The sequence below is a fragment of the Equus przewalskii genome, chromosome 6, assembly GCF_037783145.1.
Source record: "Equus przewalskii isolate Varuska chromosome 6, EquPr2, whole genome shotgun sequence".
NCBI lineage: Eukaryota > Metazoa > Chordata > Mammalia > Perissodactyla > Equidae > Equus > Equus przewalskii.
The window spans coordinates 39,921,489-39,933,426 of NC_091836.1; the positions used below are offsets into that span (position 1 = coordinate 39,921,489).

Here is an 11,938-nt window from a genome sequence, read left to right on the forward strand (position 1 = left end):
CCTAACTCCCTTCTGAATTTGGAGAAAGTTTCAACTGCCTATAATTGCAGGATCAATACCCCAGCTATTAATTTTAGCAGTTCTCTAGGAACTTCTTACCACATTGCCTTCCTGGAGACAATAGAGAATCTTCTCATGAGCTTCAGTCGTATTCAGTGCTGGAGCAATTTTACTGGATGAGAACCTCAGTCTGGACCTGGTACAGAAACAAAGAGCACAAACAGAATGTGATTCATGGTCTTGATAACCATACAAAGGGCTGACAAGTATAAACACCTCAAAACAAGAACACCCATACTTATCCTTGGGAGCTTTCTGTGGTTCGAGCTACCAGGAGAGACCTGGCCCTGAAATCCCCCAAACAATCTATGTCCTGGCAATCCTTAATATGTAGTGCAATTCTTACACTAAGCTACGTCTACAATGCATTTGTGAAAGGGCTGTTGCTAATGTAAAATAGGGACCACTGTGCCACAGCTGTAATCCCCATAGGCTAGAAGAGGGGCTAGCATATACTCTACGTGGCAAAGACCAAGGTTTTTGCTATTGTTGTTGGTACCCTTTCTGCACATCCATTTATTCCCCTTGTGTTCCAAATAAAACCAGAGAAGGTTTGCAAGTGCTAACCTCAATGTTTCAAGGAATAGAGTTCTCATAAGCAGAGGCATCATGGTCATCCTTCAGAATATGGGCCTGGTAAAAAAAGGCTAAGAACTGGGAGTCTGCTGTTGCTGGCCCATGAAACATGAACCCAGAGACAAAGATAGACAGTCAGACAGACACACGTACGTATATACACTCTCCACCTCCACCCTCACCACCCCCAACACACACATTCTCTCGTAACAATGGCCCAGATACAGCTAAGAAGTTTTCAGCCAGGGTAAACATGGTGCCCTTCCCTTGCACGTTTCTTGGCTTTGAGTGCTGCCAGGGAACTTCTGGGACCTCAGTGCAGGAGAGAGTAGCAGCAGTAACCAGTTACTAAAATAGGCCCTGCAGGTGTCCATGATAGCCGTTTCCTGTTTATTGCTAGCACATACAACTTCTGAGCCAAGATTTCCAGAAATGATGGCAAACAGAGATTAGTTATAAGCCTTAATCCTTAATAGGAAGAAACATTTCAATTTTCCAGGAAAACAGAAAAGGAGATTATCCACATTCTAGAGTTTTCCTTCTAGTTGAAAATCCCTGGCGAGTTTGGGCTCTGGGTTCCTTTAACAAGACAAACATTCAGCAGGGCTGCCCATGCAGGATCTTAGGTTCCCCTGGGTAGAGCACTGAGGAGTCTGGGGCGTGGCTTCGCATAAAGACTGGTATGTATGACGTATGACACACCTCCTCTCTTCTAGGGCTTGAGTGGGGATGGGCTTTGGCTAAGGATTGGGGATCAACCTGAGAAGTGGGAAAGGGTTCCTGGATGACTGAAGGGCTTCTCACTTGCTGGCCTTCTTGCCTTCTGTCTGGGGCTTGCTTTCTGTCTCGGCCTCACTCAGCTCCTCCGTGGGGCTCTGGGGTTCAGAGCGAGGAAACGCTGTCTTCAAGGTGTCCACAATAGCACTCACCACCATCTGCAAGGGTCAGAGGTGCAGGGTCAGATAGAAACCACCAAAAGAGCAGTTGTCTCTCAGTGCTTTCTGCAATCAGGGCGACTAGATAGCCAGGCTATCTAGCAGAGCCTTATCCAACAACACAGTCAGGTACTAGCTAATGGCTTAGGGTCAACTATCCTTCCTTTTTTCTACAGCCATAAAAATCTTCTTCCTCACACAGTGAAGACAAACAATGCCATGGGCAAAGAAGCCAAAACAAACAATGGGATAAATAAAAGCCTGGGAACTTAGCAGGCTGGTGAAATACTTTTCATTCAAAGTTTCTTACTTTGTATATAAAAGAATGATTTTTAGTTTCCAAGTTGACAATACTTTCACCAAGATGTAAATAAGTGGAAGTTATATGGGTAGGAATATACAGAGAAAAGAAAGAGTGAAGATTATCAAAATAAGAAACAGTCCAGAGGGCGGGCCTGGTGGCGCAGAGGTTAAGCTTGTGCTCCACTTCAGCGGCCCACGGTTCACCGGTTCAGATCCAGGGCATGGACCTACACACCGCTCATCAAGCCACACTGTGGCGGCATCCCACATGCAAAATAGAGGAAGACTGGCAGAGATGTTAGCACAGGGCCAATCTTCCTCACCAAAAAACCCCCAAACAAACCAGAAATACAGTCTAGAGGCATATATAACATACACATGCTCAGCATAATTCACACAGAGTAAACAACTGTTTCTCCAGTTAATTCAAACAATTTTTCTTCTTTAAGACAGAAAGAATAACAAAAATCACTCAGGTCAAAACTAAGGAATCTGGAGTTGATATAAACTTCTCTACTCACAACGACTAAATAAAACAACCCTCACTGAAAAGTAAGAACGATCTCTTTCTCAGAATGGGAAAAGGATGTATTTGCTGAAAAGGACAATGCACAATCAAATGAAACCCTAAAATATCAAAAAAAAGAAAGAAACATTTACTTTCCCTTTGGTGCCTCTTGCTAATTAACACTGCTAGCTGAGAGCAGAACCACGCCTTCTTTAACTCAATCTTGTGTTGACCCTCCACAAGGAGCAGAACAACTAGCACAGGGAAGACAAGGCTGAAATGGTTGAGATGGACTGCAACAAAGACTGCGGGATAACAAAGCATGGAAAGAACACAGAGAATAGCATAAATGTAGATAACGTAGCTTGGGAAATATAACTTGCTCTCTAGGCTTACAAAATTGTAGTGTGAGGGGAGGGTCCTTATCGGTCTTGTTCACTGTTCTATCATGAGCAACCAGTACTGTACACGGCTTTAAACAGGTGAGCAGTAAGTAGATGCTGAGAGAATGACTGAATGAACACAACTGCATGGAGGAACACATCTGCAGGGAATTCTGGGGATTTTACCTCATTCATCCCTTTCTAGTTTGCAGTTTTTTTCCTCACAGAAGGGAATGTCTCCTAACTCCTACCACATGAAATTCTACTTCATCATTTTATCCCCTGAAGTCTAGATGAGAAGGAGGTCCCTCTTCTACCAATGACTCAGTTTTCTAACCTTTTAAAACACATGCCATCTTTTGATAAACATAAACCTCATACTTCTGCCCTGGAGACTCGAAAATCAGTTGGTAATAACTGCTTACAGGCTCTAATGTGTTACACAAATGTCCTTCTCCTATCATCTCCAAGAGTTCTGAGATATCATCTTGAAGAAGGTACAATTTTCTCCACACTCTGTTCTCTAGCAGAGAATCACTCTGCTGTTAGTGACATCGAGTCGATTTCAACTCCTAGAGACCCTGTGGATAGCAGAGTGGAACCCTGCCCAATCTTTTTGCACCATCCTCTCACCTTCTGGCACTCTATCAAACAATGCTCTGCTGCTATTCATAGGGTTTTTACGGCCAATTCTTCCAAAAGTGGAGACCCAGGTCCTTCTTCCTAGTCTGTGTTAGTCTGGAAGCTCCGCTGAAACCTGTCCACCATAGGTGACCCTGCTAGTATTTGAAATACTGGTGGCATAGTTTTCAGCATCACAGCTGCATGCAGCTGCCACAGTGTGACAAGCAACAGACAGACAGGCGGTGTGGTTCTCTGACCAGGAAAGTAACCTAGGCCATGGTGGTGAGAGTTCCAAATCTTAATCCCTAGACCACCAGAGCAAGCTGTAGAGAATCCCCCAATGAACTTAAACCCAGCTTAGTGTCCTGTCTTAGGGCTCTCTTTCCTGACACTGGGAATGACCTTCACCTCCAGAAGAGACCTTCCTGCCCCTACTTATCTATGGAGATACAGATCTATCCTAACATCTCTCTACTAGAATAACAATGTCTTGATATCCCCAGGAGATATGTGTACACTTACAGTGTCAGGAGTATTGTATCCTCACAGTTGCTCACTGTAATTCAGCAAGTTGATGATCCAACCAATATGTGGCAACAGGTCTTGAAAATTCTAGTCCATATTCTATCGACTCCCCTGTGCTGCCTTTCCCCACCTCCCACCTCCCTTATTTTTCAAGCATTGCCTCCACTCTGACGAGAAACTAAGACTGAGCACGGTGGCCCTGCTAGTACCTTGTCTATTCTGGAGACCATGAATGGTTTCTTGACAAAGGCAATACGAGCATCTGTGTTCAGAGCAAGGAACTCCTGCATCTCCTCACTGTTAGCGATCTCAGGAATGGCACAGAGTTGCTGCAAAAGACACAAGAAGGACTTCAAAGAGAAATTCTGGTTCCCACATCTCTCCACCATGGCTTGAGTGTCTTGTGGTTAGAATGAGAACACAGCCATAACAGAAGGATGCTGACCTTTAGGAATGATTCCAGGAGGCTCTTACGGGCTTCTACCCTGTCACTATCCATGTTTCCAAATGGAAGATCTGGAAAGAGTTTTTTAGGGCCCTTCACATCTTAAAAAAGAAAAAAAAAGGGTTCATTCACTTAACATTCACTGAGAGCTATTTCCACATAAAACACATCATATATGTAAAGAAAACAGAACTGTTGAATATATTTCCCTGAGATTTTATTTCAGGAGTTCCAAATATAAAAATAATAACAATAAATTAAATAAATACAAACAATAACTCCAAATAGAAAAATAAGGACATAATATATACAACCTTCTCTCATTATTAATGTAAATATTAAGATATAAGAAGCCACACATTACAGTGGTTACAAAGAGGGCTTTGAAGTCCAACTGCCCAAGTTTAAATTTTGGCTCCAATGTGTACTATAATGACCTTACACAAGTTGCTTAATCTTTGTTTCTATTCCGTAAAATGGGGATAATCGTTCTATCTCATAAGTTATTATGAGAATTACATGAACTAGTATGTGTAAAGTGCTTAGAAGAGAATCTGGCATCTATTTTCAAGTATGGCTCAGTATTAGCTAATGTTATTAAGCTACGTTACTAAGCTTTGTTATTAAGCTAATGTTATTAAGAAAGAAAATGCATAATTGAAATCCATAATTTATGCCTAAACTTATTAAAATGTTTGAGTGGTCACCAGCATTTTTTAAAAAAAAAAAGTAGCTGCTTACTAGCTTATTTTTTAGAGTTAAATTTTATTACATTTTCTTATTGTCCCTGTGCCTTATGGGTGTCAAACAGCACACAAAAAAATGCCTGGTTGTTAAAGAAAAGGTGGCAAGGATTTCTGGATAATATTTTAATATTTAAGAGTAATCTATGAATGTGGAAAAGTTAATTTGACTCCTCATGCTACCTCATAGCCACAGATGGCAATGTGAAAGTTTCTTTCTCAAGTTTAAACTAGATGGGGCCCTAGAACAAAGCATTCAGTAGCAAAGGAGTAACTCAGAAACAATGTGATCAGTGCTGTCCAGCACTAAACCCTGAAACATCTGAAAGCAACCTGGGGAGCACGGCAGGACCTTTGATGCTGCATTCTCCTCCACCCCACCCCACAAACCAACAGGCCTCCAGCCTCTCAGATCAGGGTGGCTGGATGTGAAAAGCAAGCAGGCAGGCCAGGGCTGGGGAAACTCCTGACTTTTGATGAACTTTCGTAGATCCGATTTCTCCTCCAGACGGGTCTGCAAATTCAGGAATTCACGGTAGCGGCGATTCACAGTGTGGTAGGCCAACTGCTGCAGGCCGCTGCTGTTCTCATTGTCAAGAGCTGTCTCATACTGTGGAATGAACAAACCAGTTTACTGCATCAGCTCCATGGCCACAAAGTAAGAGTAGAGTAGGGGTCAAGGGAGGCAGACGTTCCTATTCTGCTCCTGAACCAACGAGATCTGTTGCTGCTCTAGGTGGTAATGAATAACTCGAGTTCCAAGGATGAAATAATGAATGAGACGCATTTCCCAACATACATGGTCCCAAGTGAGAAATGAATTTTACTGCTCTTCACTCCTTCCATCTCAAACCTCCTTCTCACAACACTTTCCTTACTTATAAAAATGGCTACATAACTGTTTTTCAAATCCCAAAGACAGCATATAAAACAGAAGGTACAACACCAATAAAAATGACACCCCCTCCTTCACCCCTAAATTGTGGCGCTGGAGATTATAAGGGGATAATCATTTTGCCATTATACTCAACCAGTGTTTATCTATGTTAGTTGGGGGAAGAACAAATAATCCAAAACAGCTGATGAACAAAAATCATTTGTTTGCATGAAATGCATTAAAGGGACATGCATTTTGTTTTGCTTTGGGCAGATTATTATTCTTGCAGCTAAACTGAATTTTTTTTCCCTAAGTACATCATCTGCATGAATAGAAGTCATGTGAAGACTGGAGATGTTGTAAGGAGTCAAAGGTGGTCTCCATAGGCTTGGAAGGCCGGAACGTGGGAAAAGACAACTTGAGATGTATGTTCCCCCATATATATGAGTTTGTGCTCATTAGGAGTAGGTTATCGTTATTGTTTGGTTGAAGTATACTATACTGTGGGCAAGTGATGGAAGAAACGATCTCCTTTTTGGTGGGACTCGAGGCTGGTGTTTAGAACTTTTTAGAGTCAGAGAGAGAGAGCTGACATGAGCAAAGTAGTCCCTTGGACCAGTACTGAGAAGAAAAGGCCTAGGTAAGAGACACAGGCGGAGTTCAGGGTGGGGCTTTTACAATGGGGGCACTTGGAGCTGTGATGTTTTCTGTGGAATATTCTGCTCCTTCAGGGGCACTATTCAACACTGATGCATTCCAAAACCTGCCTGCCCCTCAAAATCACCTGGGCTGCTTTTTAAATATACAGATTTTGATGGGCTCTCATGGATTCTGAATGAGAATTCCCAAGAATAGGTTCCAGGATTCCATACTTTTTAAAAATACAACTCTCCAGGTGACTTGGAGGCAGCCTACCTTAAAGACAGTTTTAGGGAACTGCTGTTCTAATCGAACCAGCCATCTGATACATGAACCCCCTTCATATCATCTCTGCCAAGCAGTTCCTACTTCTGTGCTTAAACATCGCTAGGAATAAGGAACTTACGGCCTTTTAAGGTGTCTAGAGGGGAAACAACCTTCCTTCCCAAAACAGAGTACAAAAGGCACTAGTCTTAAAAAAAAAAAAAAGGAAAGAATTTAGCAGGGAAGAAGTTTGGGAAGAGAATTTCTGGACAAGACTCTATACATTGGGAACCCCTGAAAAACATGACCCTCAGTATCCTAACAATGCTGAGATTCTAGGATTGTTTGTGTAGGTATTGCATAGAAGCCTACTCTGCTTTGCAAATGAGCTTCAGACTGTTCACATATAGATAGTTGTTGAATCAGACCCAGCAAACTAGGTTAGGGGTGGCCTCTCTCCCTGAGAAAACTAGCTTCACTGACTCTGCTTTCCAACCCCAATCCCAGCCCAGAGTGGACGACCACACTTCTAATCCTGTTACCTTCACTGTGTAGAGTGTGTATGGGTGGGATCCGGTGCCACTGTGCTCTCGAGCAGTAATGGTGCCAGTGATACGAAGGTTCTGGATGACAACTGGGCCATCTGGACTGCTCAGGGGCTCAAAGCTGAAGGTGGCTGAGCTGAGAGGACCGGTTGGAGAGGAGGAAAGCAGAACTTGTGGCAGACTAGGATCTGGGGAGCTCACATCATTGGTGAGATCCTTCTCTAAGCAAGAGGGTCGCGGGGGGCAGGTCCTTTCTGGACTTGCCAGCAAAGCTGTAAGGGAGGTGACATCTCCTTGATCTACCTCTTTGTCTGCTGTGTCAATCTGGATCTCTGGGCAGGAATTCAGCATGGAGACCAGGAGGCCTGTGTCTGGACCCTCCTCGGTCTCTGCTCCTTCTATTCCTTCAGCTCCTTCACCGTCCTTAGGCTCTAGAGACTGGGAACCGCCTAAGGCACAGAGGGCATCCTGGATCCTCTCAGAGAGGAAGTTGCCTGGGGTCATGAGCATGATGGTTTCTTTGCCCAGTTCAGACAACGGAGACTCCAGCTCAGCGTCTTCACATAAGAAGAGGGGGCCTCGAATATCTGGCTGTAGGAAATGAGATGAGTTGTTTCCTACTTTTCTCTCTTCTGGCACTCCACCCAAATCTGCCTCTACAGCTTCATGGCCTTCTTCAACCTCGGGGGAGGGGCGTGAAGGCCCCTCTGGCTCCCTACAGTTCAGGAGCACCGGGGCTCCTGCTGGAGAAGGGGCTGTCACTTCTGGTAGATTCTGTACCTCTACAGTCAGCGGCAGAGATGTGGGCACTGAGGGCTGTTCCAGGGCACTGGCTGTGCAGGGTGGTTTCACCACTCCTGCTGCATTATTTCTGGTCTTGGAAAAGATGCCCACGAGCAGAAGGTGGATCCAGTCAGGGTCTGACAGCTTGCTGACCAGTGGTAAGAACACATTGCAGGTAATGAGCTCCACCACCACGTGGCGCCCGGTCCGGGTCTCTAAGTGGGGCTTTGGCACTAGTCCTTGCAGCAACGAATTCACAAGGCCGCGAGCGTGGGCGACCTCGGCACCAGGGCTCTGCACAGCAGGGTGCGGGGCAGTGGCCCGGCAGTAGGCCTCCCAGAGCTGGGAGGGCTCCACTGTGCCGCTCTGCTTCCCTGCGGTGGCCTCCTTCGCCTGAATGTAGCTCTGCAGATGACAGCCGCAGAGCGTGAGCACGCTCCGGGCGAGCGCTCGGCCGTCCACTGTGCCCATCCTCCTCCGCAGCTCCCGGACCAGCCCTCTCATGGCCGCCTCCATTTCCTCCTCGAAGGCTGGCTCCTGGCTCACTGAGCGATACCAGGAGGACACAAAGTCCCGTAGAATCATCCGGATGGTGCGGTTGATCTCCTGCTCCAACTGCTTCTCCGCCTCGGGGCTGGGAGCGCAGCTGGCCACCGGGATGAGGCGTTCCAGGCGCAGTCGCCCTGAGGCCCCCGCCACGGCGTCCGAGCCCAGCCAGGCCCCCAGCACCGCCAGCAGTGCCGACAGGAGGCACAGGAGCCACAAGCGGACCAGAAGGTGGACGGCCAGGAGCCAGCAGAGCACGACCCCCGCGGCCAGCAGCTTCCGGCTGCTCAGCAGGTGACTGAGGCCACTGCCGGACGTGGCTGCGGTCGCCTGGAGCGGGGCCCCAGCCTCCGCCTGCATGGCTGAGGGGACCAGGCGCTGCTCGACGACCGCCCTCTGGGTTTCAGACCGGAGCCGGGAGCGGGGCGTCCACCGGGCCGCTCCCCGGGAAAACTCGGCAGACTTCAGGATGCCCCGCCCGCCACAGAGCCGCTAGGCCCTCAGCAAACACGTACGGACGCCGCGGGCAGCGGCCGCACACCGCGGGGCGCGCCCAAACCCAGCCCGGACGTGCACCGGGCGCAACGGTGACCTCCCCGCCGGTCTTGGTGAGGCCTCCGCCGGCCGGACGGGCAAGCCCCGCGCCCCGCAGCCCGGCGCCGCTCAGGGCTGCCAGCCGGCGGCCGCCGGCGACAGCTTCCGGGTCGACGTCGCGGAGCGAGGCATTCTGGGAGAGCGTCCGCGCGCCCCGAGGCGCGGCGCTGCCGGGCGCCTCCTGGTGGTGAGGAGCTGCCGTGACAGCACCAGCGCCGCCTGGTCCCTGAACCGAGTGCAGGCAGGGCTCGTGCGCGCCTAAGGTGGGCGGAAATTCCCCCAGAAATTTGTTCCGACCGAGGATGGCCTTGCGGGAAGTTGATGTGGATTAAGGCTGCCCCAGCTAGAGAAGCCCAAGGTGACCTGGCCTACGTGCCAAACTATATGACCCAGTGGACTTGATGAGGATTTTTAGGCTGCTTAATTTTAAAATGGCTTATGATGAGGATTTTTAGGCTGGTTAGTTTTAAAACTACAGATGAGATTCAGGCTCCAAGGAGTGGAATTTGTTTTGCCCCTTTGTTGGGAAACATTTACATTTCTAAGGGAAACCTCTATCTGTGAAGATGCCTCCCTCTCTGTGCCAGGAAGAAGGGGGAATGGTCTTATCTCTAGAAGCTCTTAATGGGGAAGGCAAGAACTTAAGTTGGTTGCTGTCTGGCAATCTCATGTAACTGGTTTAGGGTGGTGGCGTCTAACCTTTCTAACCTTTACTTAATCCGATTTGATTCTTGTCTAAAAGTCATGGGATCACCCAATGACCAGACCCCACCCTCACTGATACCATTTTAACTTTTTTTCATGTTCTTTCCTTTGTCTTGTAAAGAGATGAATCATATACCTATGCCTTATAAAATTAGCCCTAACCCTCAACTCGGGGCAGCAGCAGGAGCTCTGACTGCCTGTGGGTCCTGTCCCCATGCCAGCGGGGGCAGCAGCAGCGGCTCTGCCTGCCCATGGGCTCTGTCCCCATGCCAGTGGGGGCAGCAGAAGCGGCGGCAGCAGAAACTCTGACTGCCCATGGGTCCTGTCCCCATGCTATTCTACTCTCTAAATAAAAGAGCACTACTGCCAGATCTTGAGAGTCTAAGAAATCTTTCTTTCGACTCCTAGGCTCACCGACCCCGCATCAGACTTTTTTTATGGTATGAATTAGGACTGCCCCAGGGAGAGAAGCCCGGGGCATCCTCACCTGCATGCCGATCTATATGGCCAGATTCATATCTAAAGTTATATGACCGCACAATAACCAGACCCCATCTGCACTGAAATCATTTAATGACTTTTTACATCATCTTTTCTTTTTTCCAGTAAAAATAAGTCACGTACCCATGACTTATAAAATTAGCCCTAACCCTCAACTCAGAGCAGCAGGAGCTCTGACTGCCCATGGGTCCTGTCCCCATGCTATTCCACACTATTCTCTAAATAAAAGAGCACTACTGCCAGATCTTAAGAGTCTATGAAATCTTTCTTTCGACTCCTCGGCTCACCGACCCCGCATCAGAAGTGACCCTGAAAGACTCAGACTTTCAGCTCTAATTACTAAGTGAAGTCTGCAAACACCTTTTACCTCTTAGGCAGACTGTCAATGATCCGGTTTATTTTAATCCCATGTGGGCATTATTTCATTGGCCTGATACAGTTTAACATTCACTCTGCTTCCCCCAGCGCCCTCCTCTAATTCCCCAAACACAGCCCGCCGAACTTATTTTCAGGAATTGCAGAATACAAGGTGTAAAACATTAACACAGAGATAGATTGATTCCTTAAATTTCATATACTGTATAACAAAATCATATCTGCGATTTAGGATTATTTCCTGATGGCATTATCCAGGCAATCAAATATTTTGAGCCTCTTCTATGTTCAGTCACTGTGTTGGTAGTGTGGAGCAGTAGAAGCAGTCCTTGTCCTCAAGGACCTTGCAGCGAATTGGGGAGAGAGTTCTTGGATCATGAATGGATATCTAATAATGCAAGTCGGTATGGGAGAGAGCAAGATGAAAAATGTTATAGGTGTTCAGGGGAAGGAAAGATCACTGTGGGTTGCAGTGGTTAAGGGGGACCTCATGGACAAGGTAGGCTTTGTGCTGAATCTTCAAGAGTGTGAGTTTCTTTCTATCCCTTTCCATCTCTTCTTCCCCTTTCCTCCCCAAATATATAGGAAAAGAAGGCAGAAGCTGAGATGTACTTTCAGACAATCTTCAAATATATTTGCTTTGGAATGTGCCCTATGTTTGTTTTTGGTTTTAGTAAATTTGCCTTCAGTTGTCTACAAAGACAGAACCTATAGAAAGATTAAATATCTGACAGTAACGCTGACACATGTGTGAGAGTGTTTTTTGCCAGTTTCATGTAAAGCCAGCTTCTTTCCCCGTCTTAGTCCCTAGGAACTCTGCTGCAATGTGGCTCTCCTTTTTATTTTGGCACAAGATGTGCATCCTTTGTATAGAGCTGCTCATGAGTGCTCATCTTCAGCATTCTCTATGCTATTAGCAGCCTTTCATCACTATAGCGTTAGTCCCCAGATGTTTAGAGGAATTTTCAGGCAAACTCTCACCAAAAATGTGCCAAAAAGAAGCAATA

At 46.8% G+C, this 11,938-nt stretch overlaps 1 protein-coding gene across 6 annotated transcripts in view; it reads right to left on the bottom strand.

Moving 5' to 3' along the window:
* SNX19 (sorting nexin 19) overlaps positions 1 to 10,417 on the bottom strand; it is a 55,598-nt gene extending 45,181 nt beyond the window's left edge. For 4 of the 6 annotated variants that reach the window (XM_070623472.1, XM_070623470.1, XM_008518445.2 and 1 more), the window contains exons 1-6: positions 7,425 to 10,417; positions 5,574 to 5,712; positions 4,360 to 4,460; positions 4,124 to 4,243; positions 1,441 to 1,571; positions 100 to 196 (exon numbers count right to left, since the gene is read on the bottom strand). In XM_070623472.1, the coding sequence (XP_070479573.1) occupies positions 100 to 196; positions 1,441 to 1,571; positions 4,124 to 4,243; positions 4,360 to 4,460; positions 5,574 to 5,712; positions 7,425 to 9,116 (2,280 nt within the window). In that variant the 5' untranslated portion in view covers positions 9,117 to 10,417. Of the gene's footprint in view, positions 1 to 99; positions 197 to 627; positions 1,572 to 4,123; positions 4,244 to 4,359; positions 4,461 to 5,573; positions 5,713 to 7,424 lie in introns of those variants that run through there. The other 2 variants (XM_070623474.1, XM_070623473.1) reach the window with 2 other exon arrangements.
* Positions 10,418 to 11,938: the final 1,521 nt, after the last annotated feature.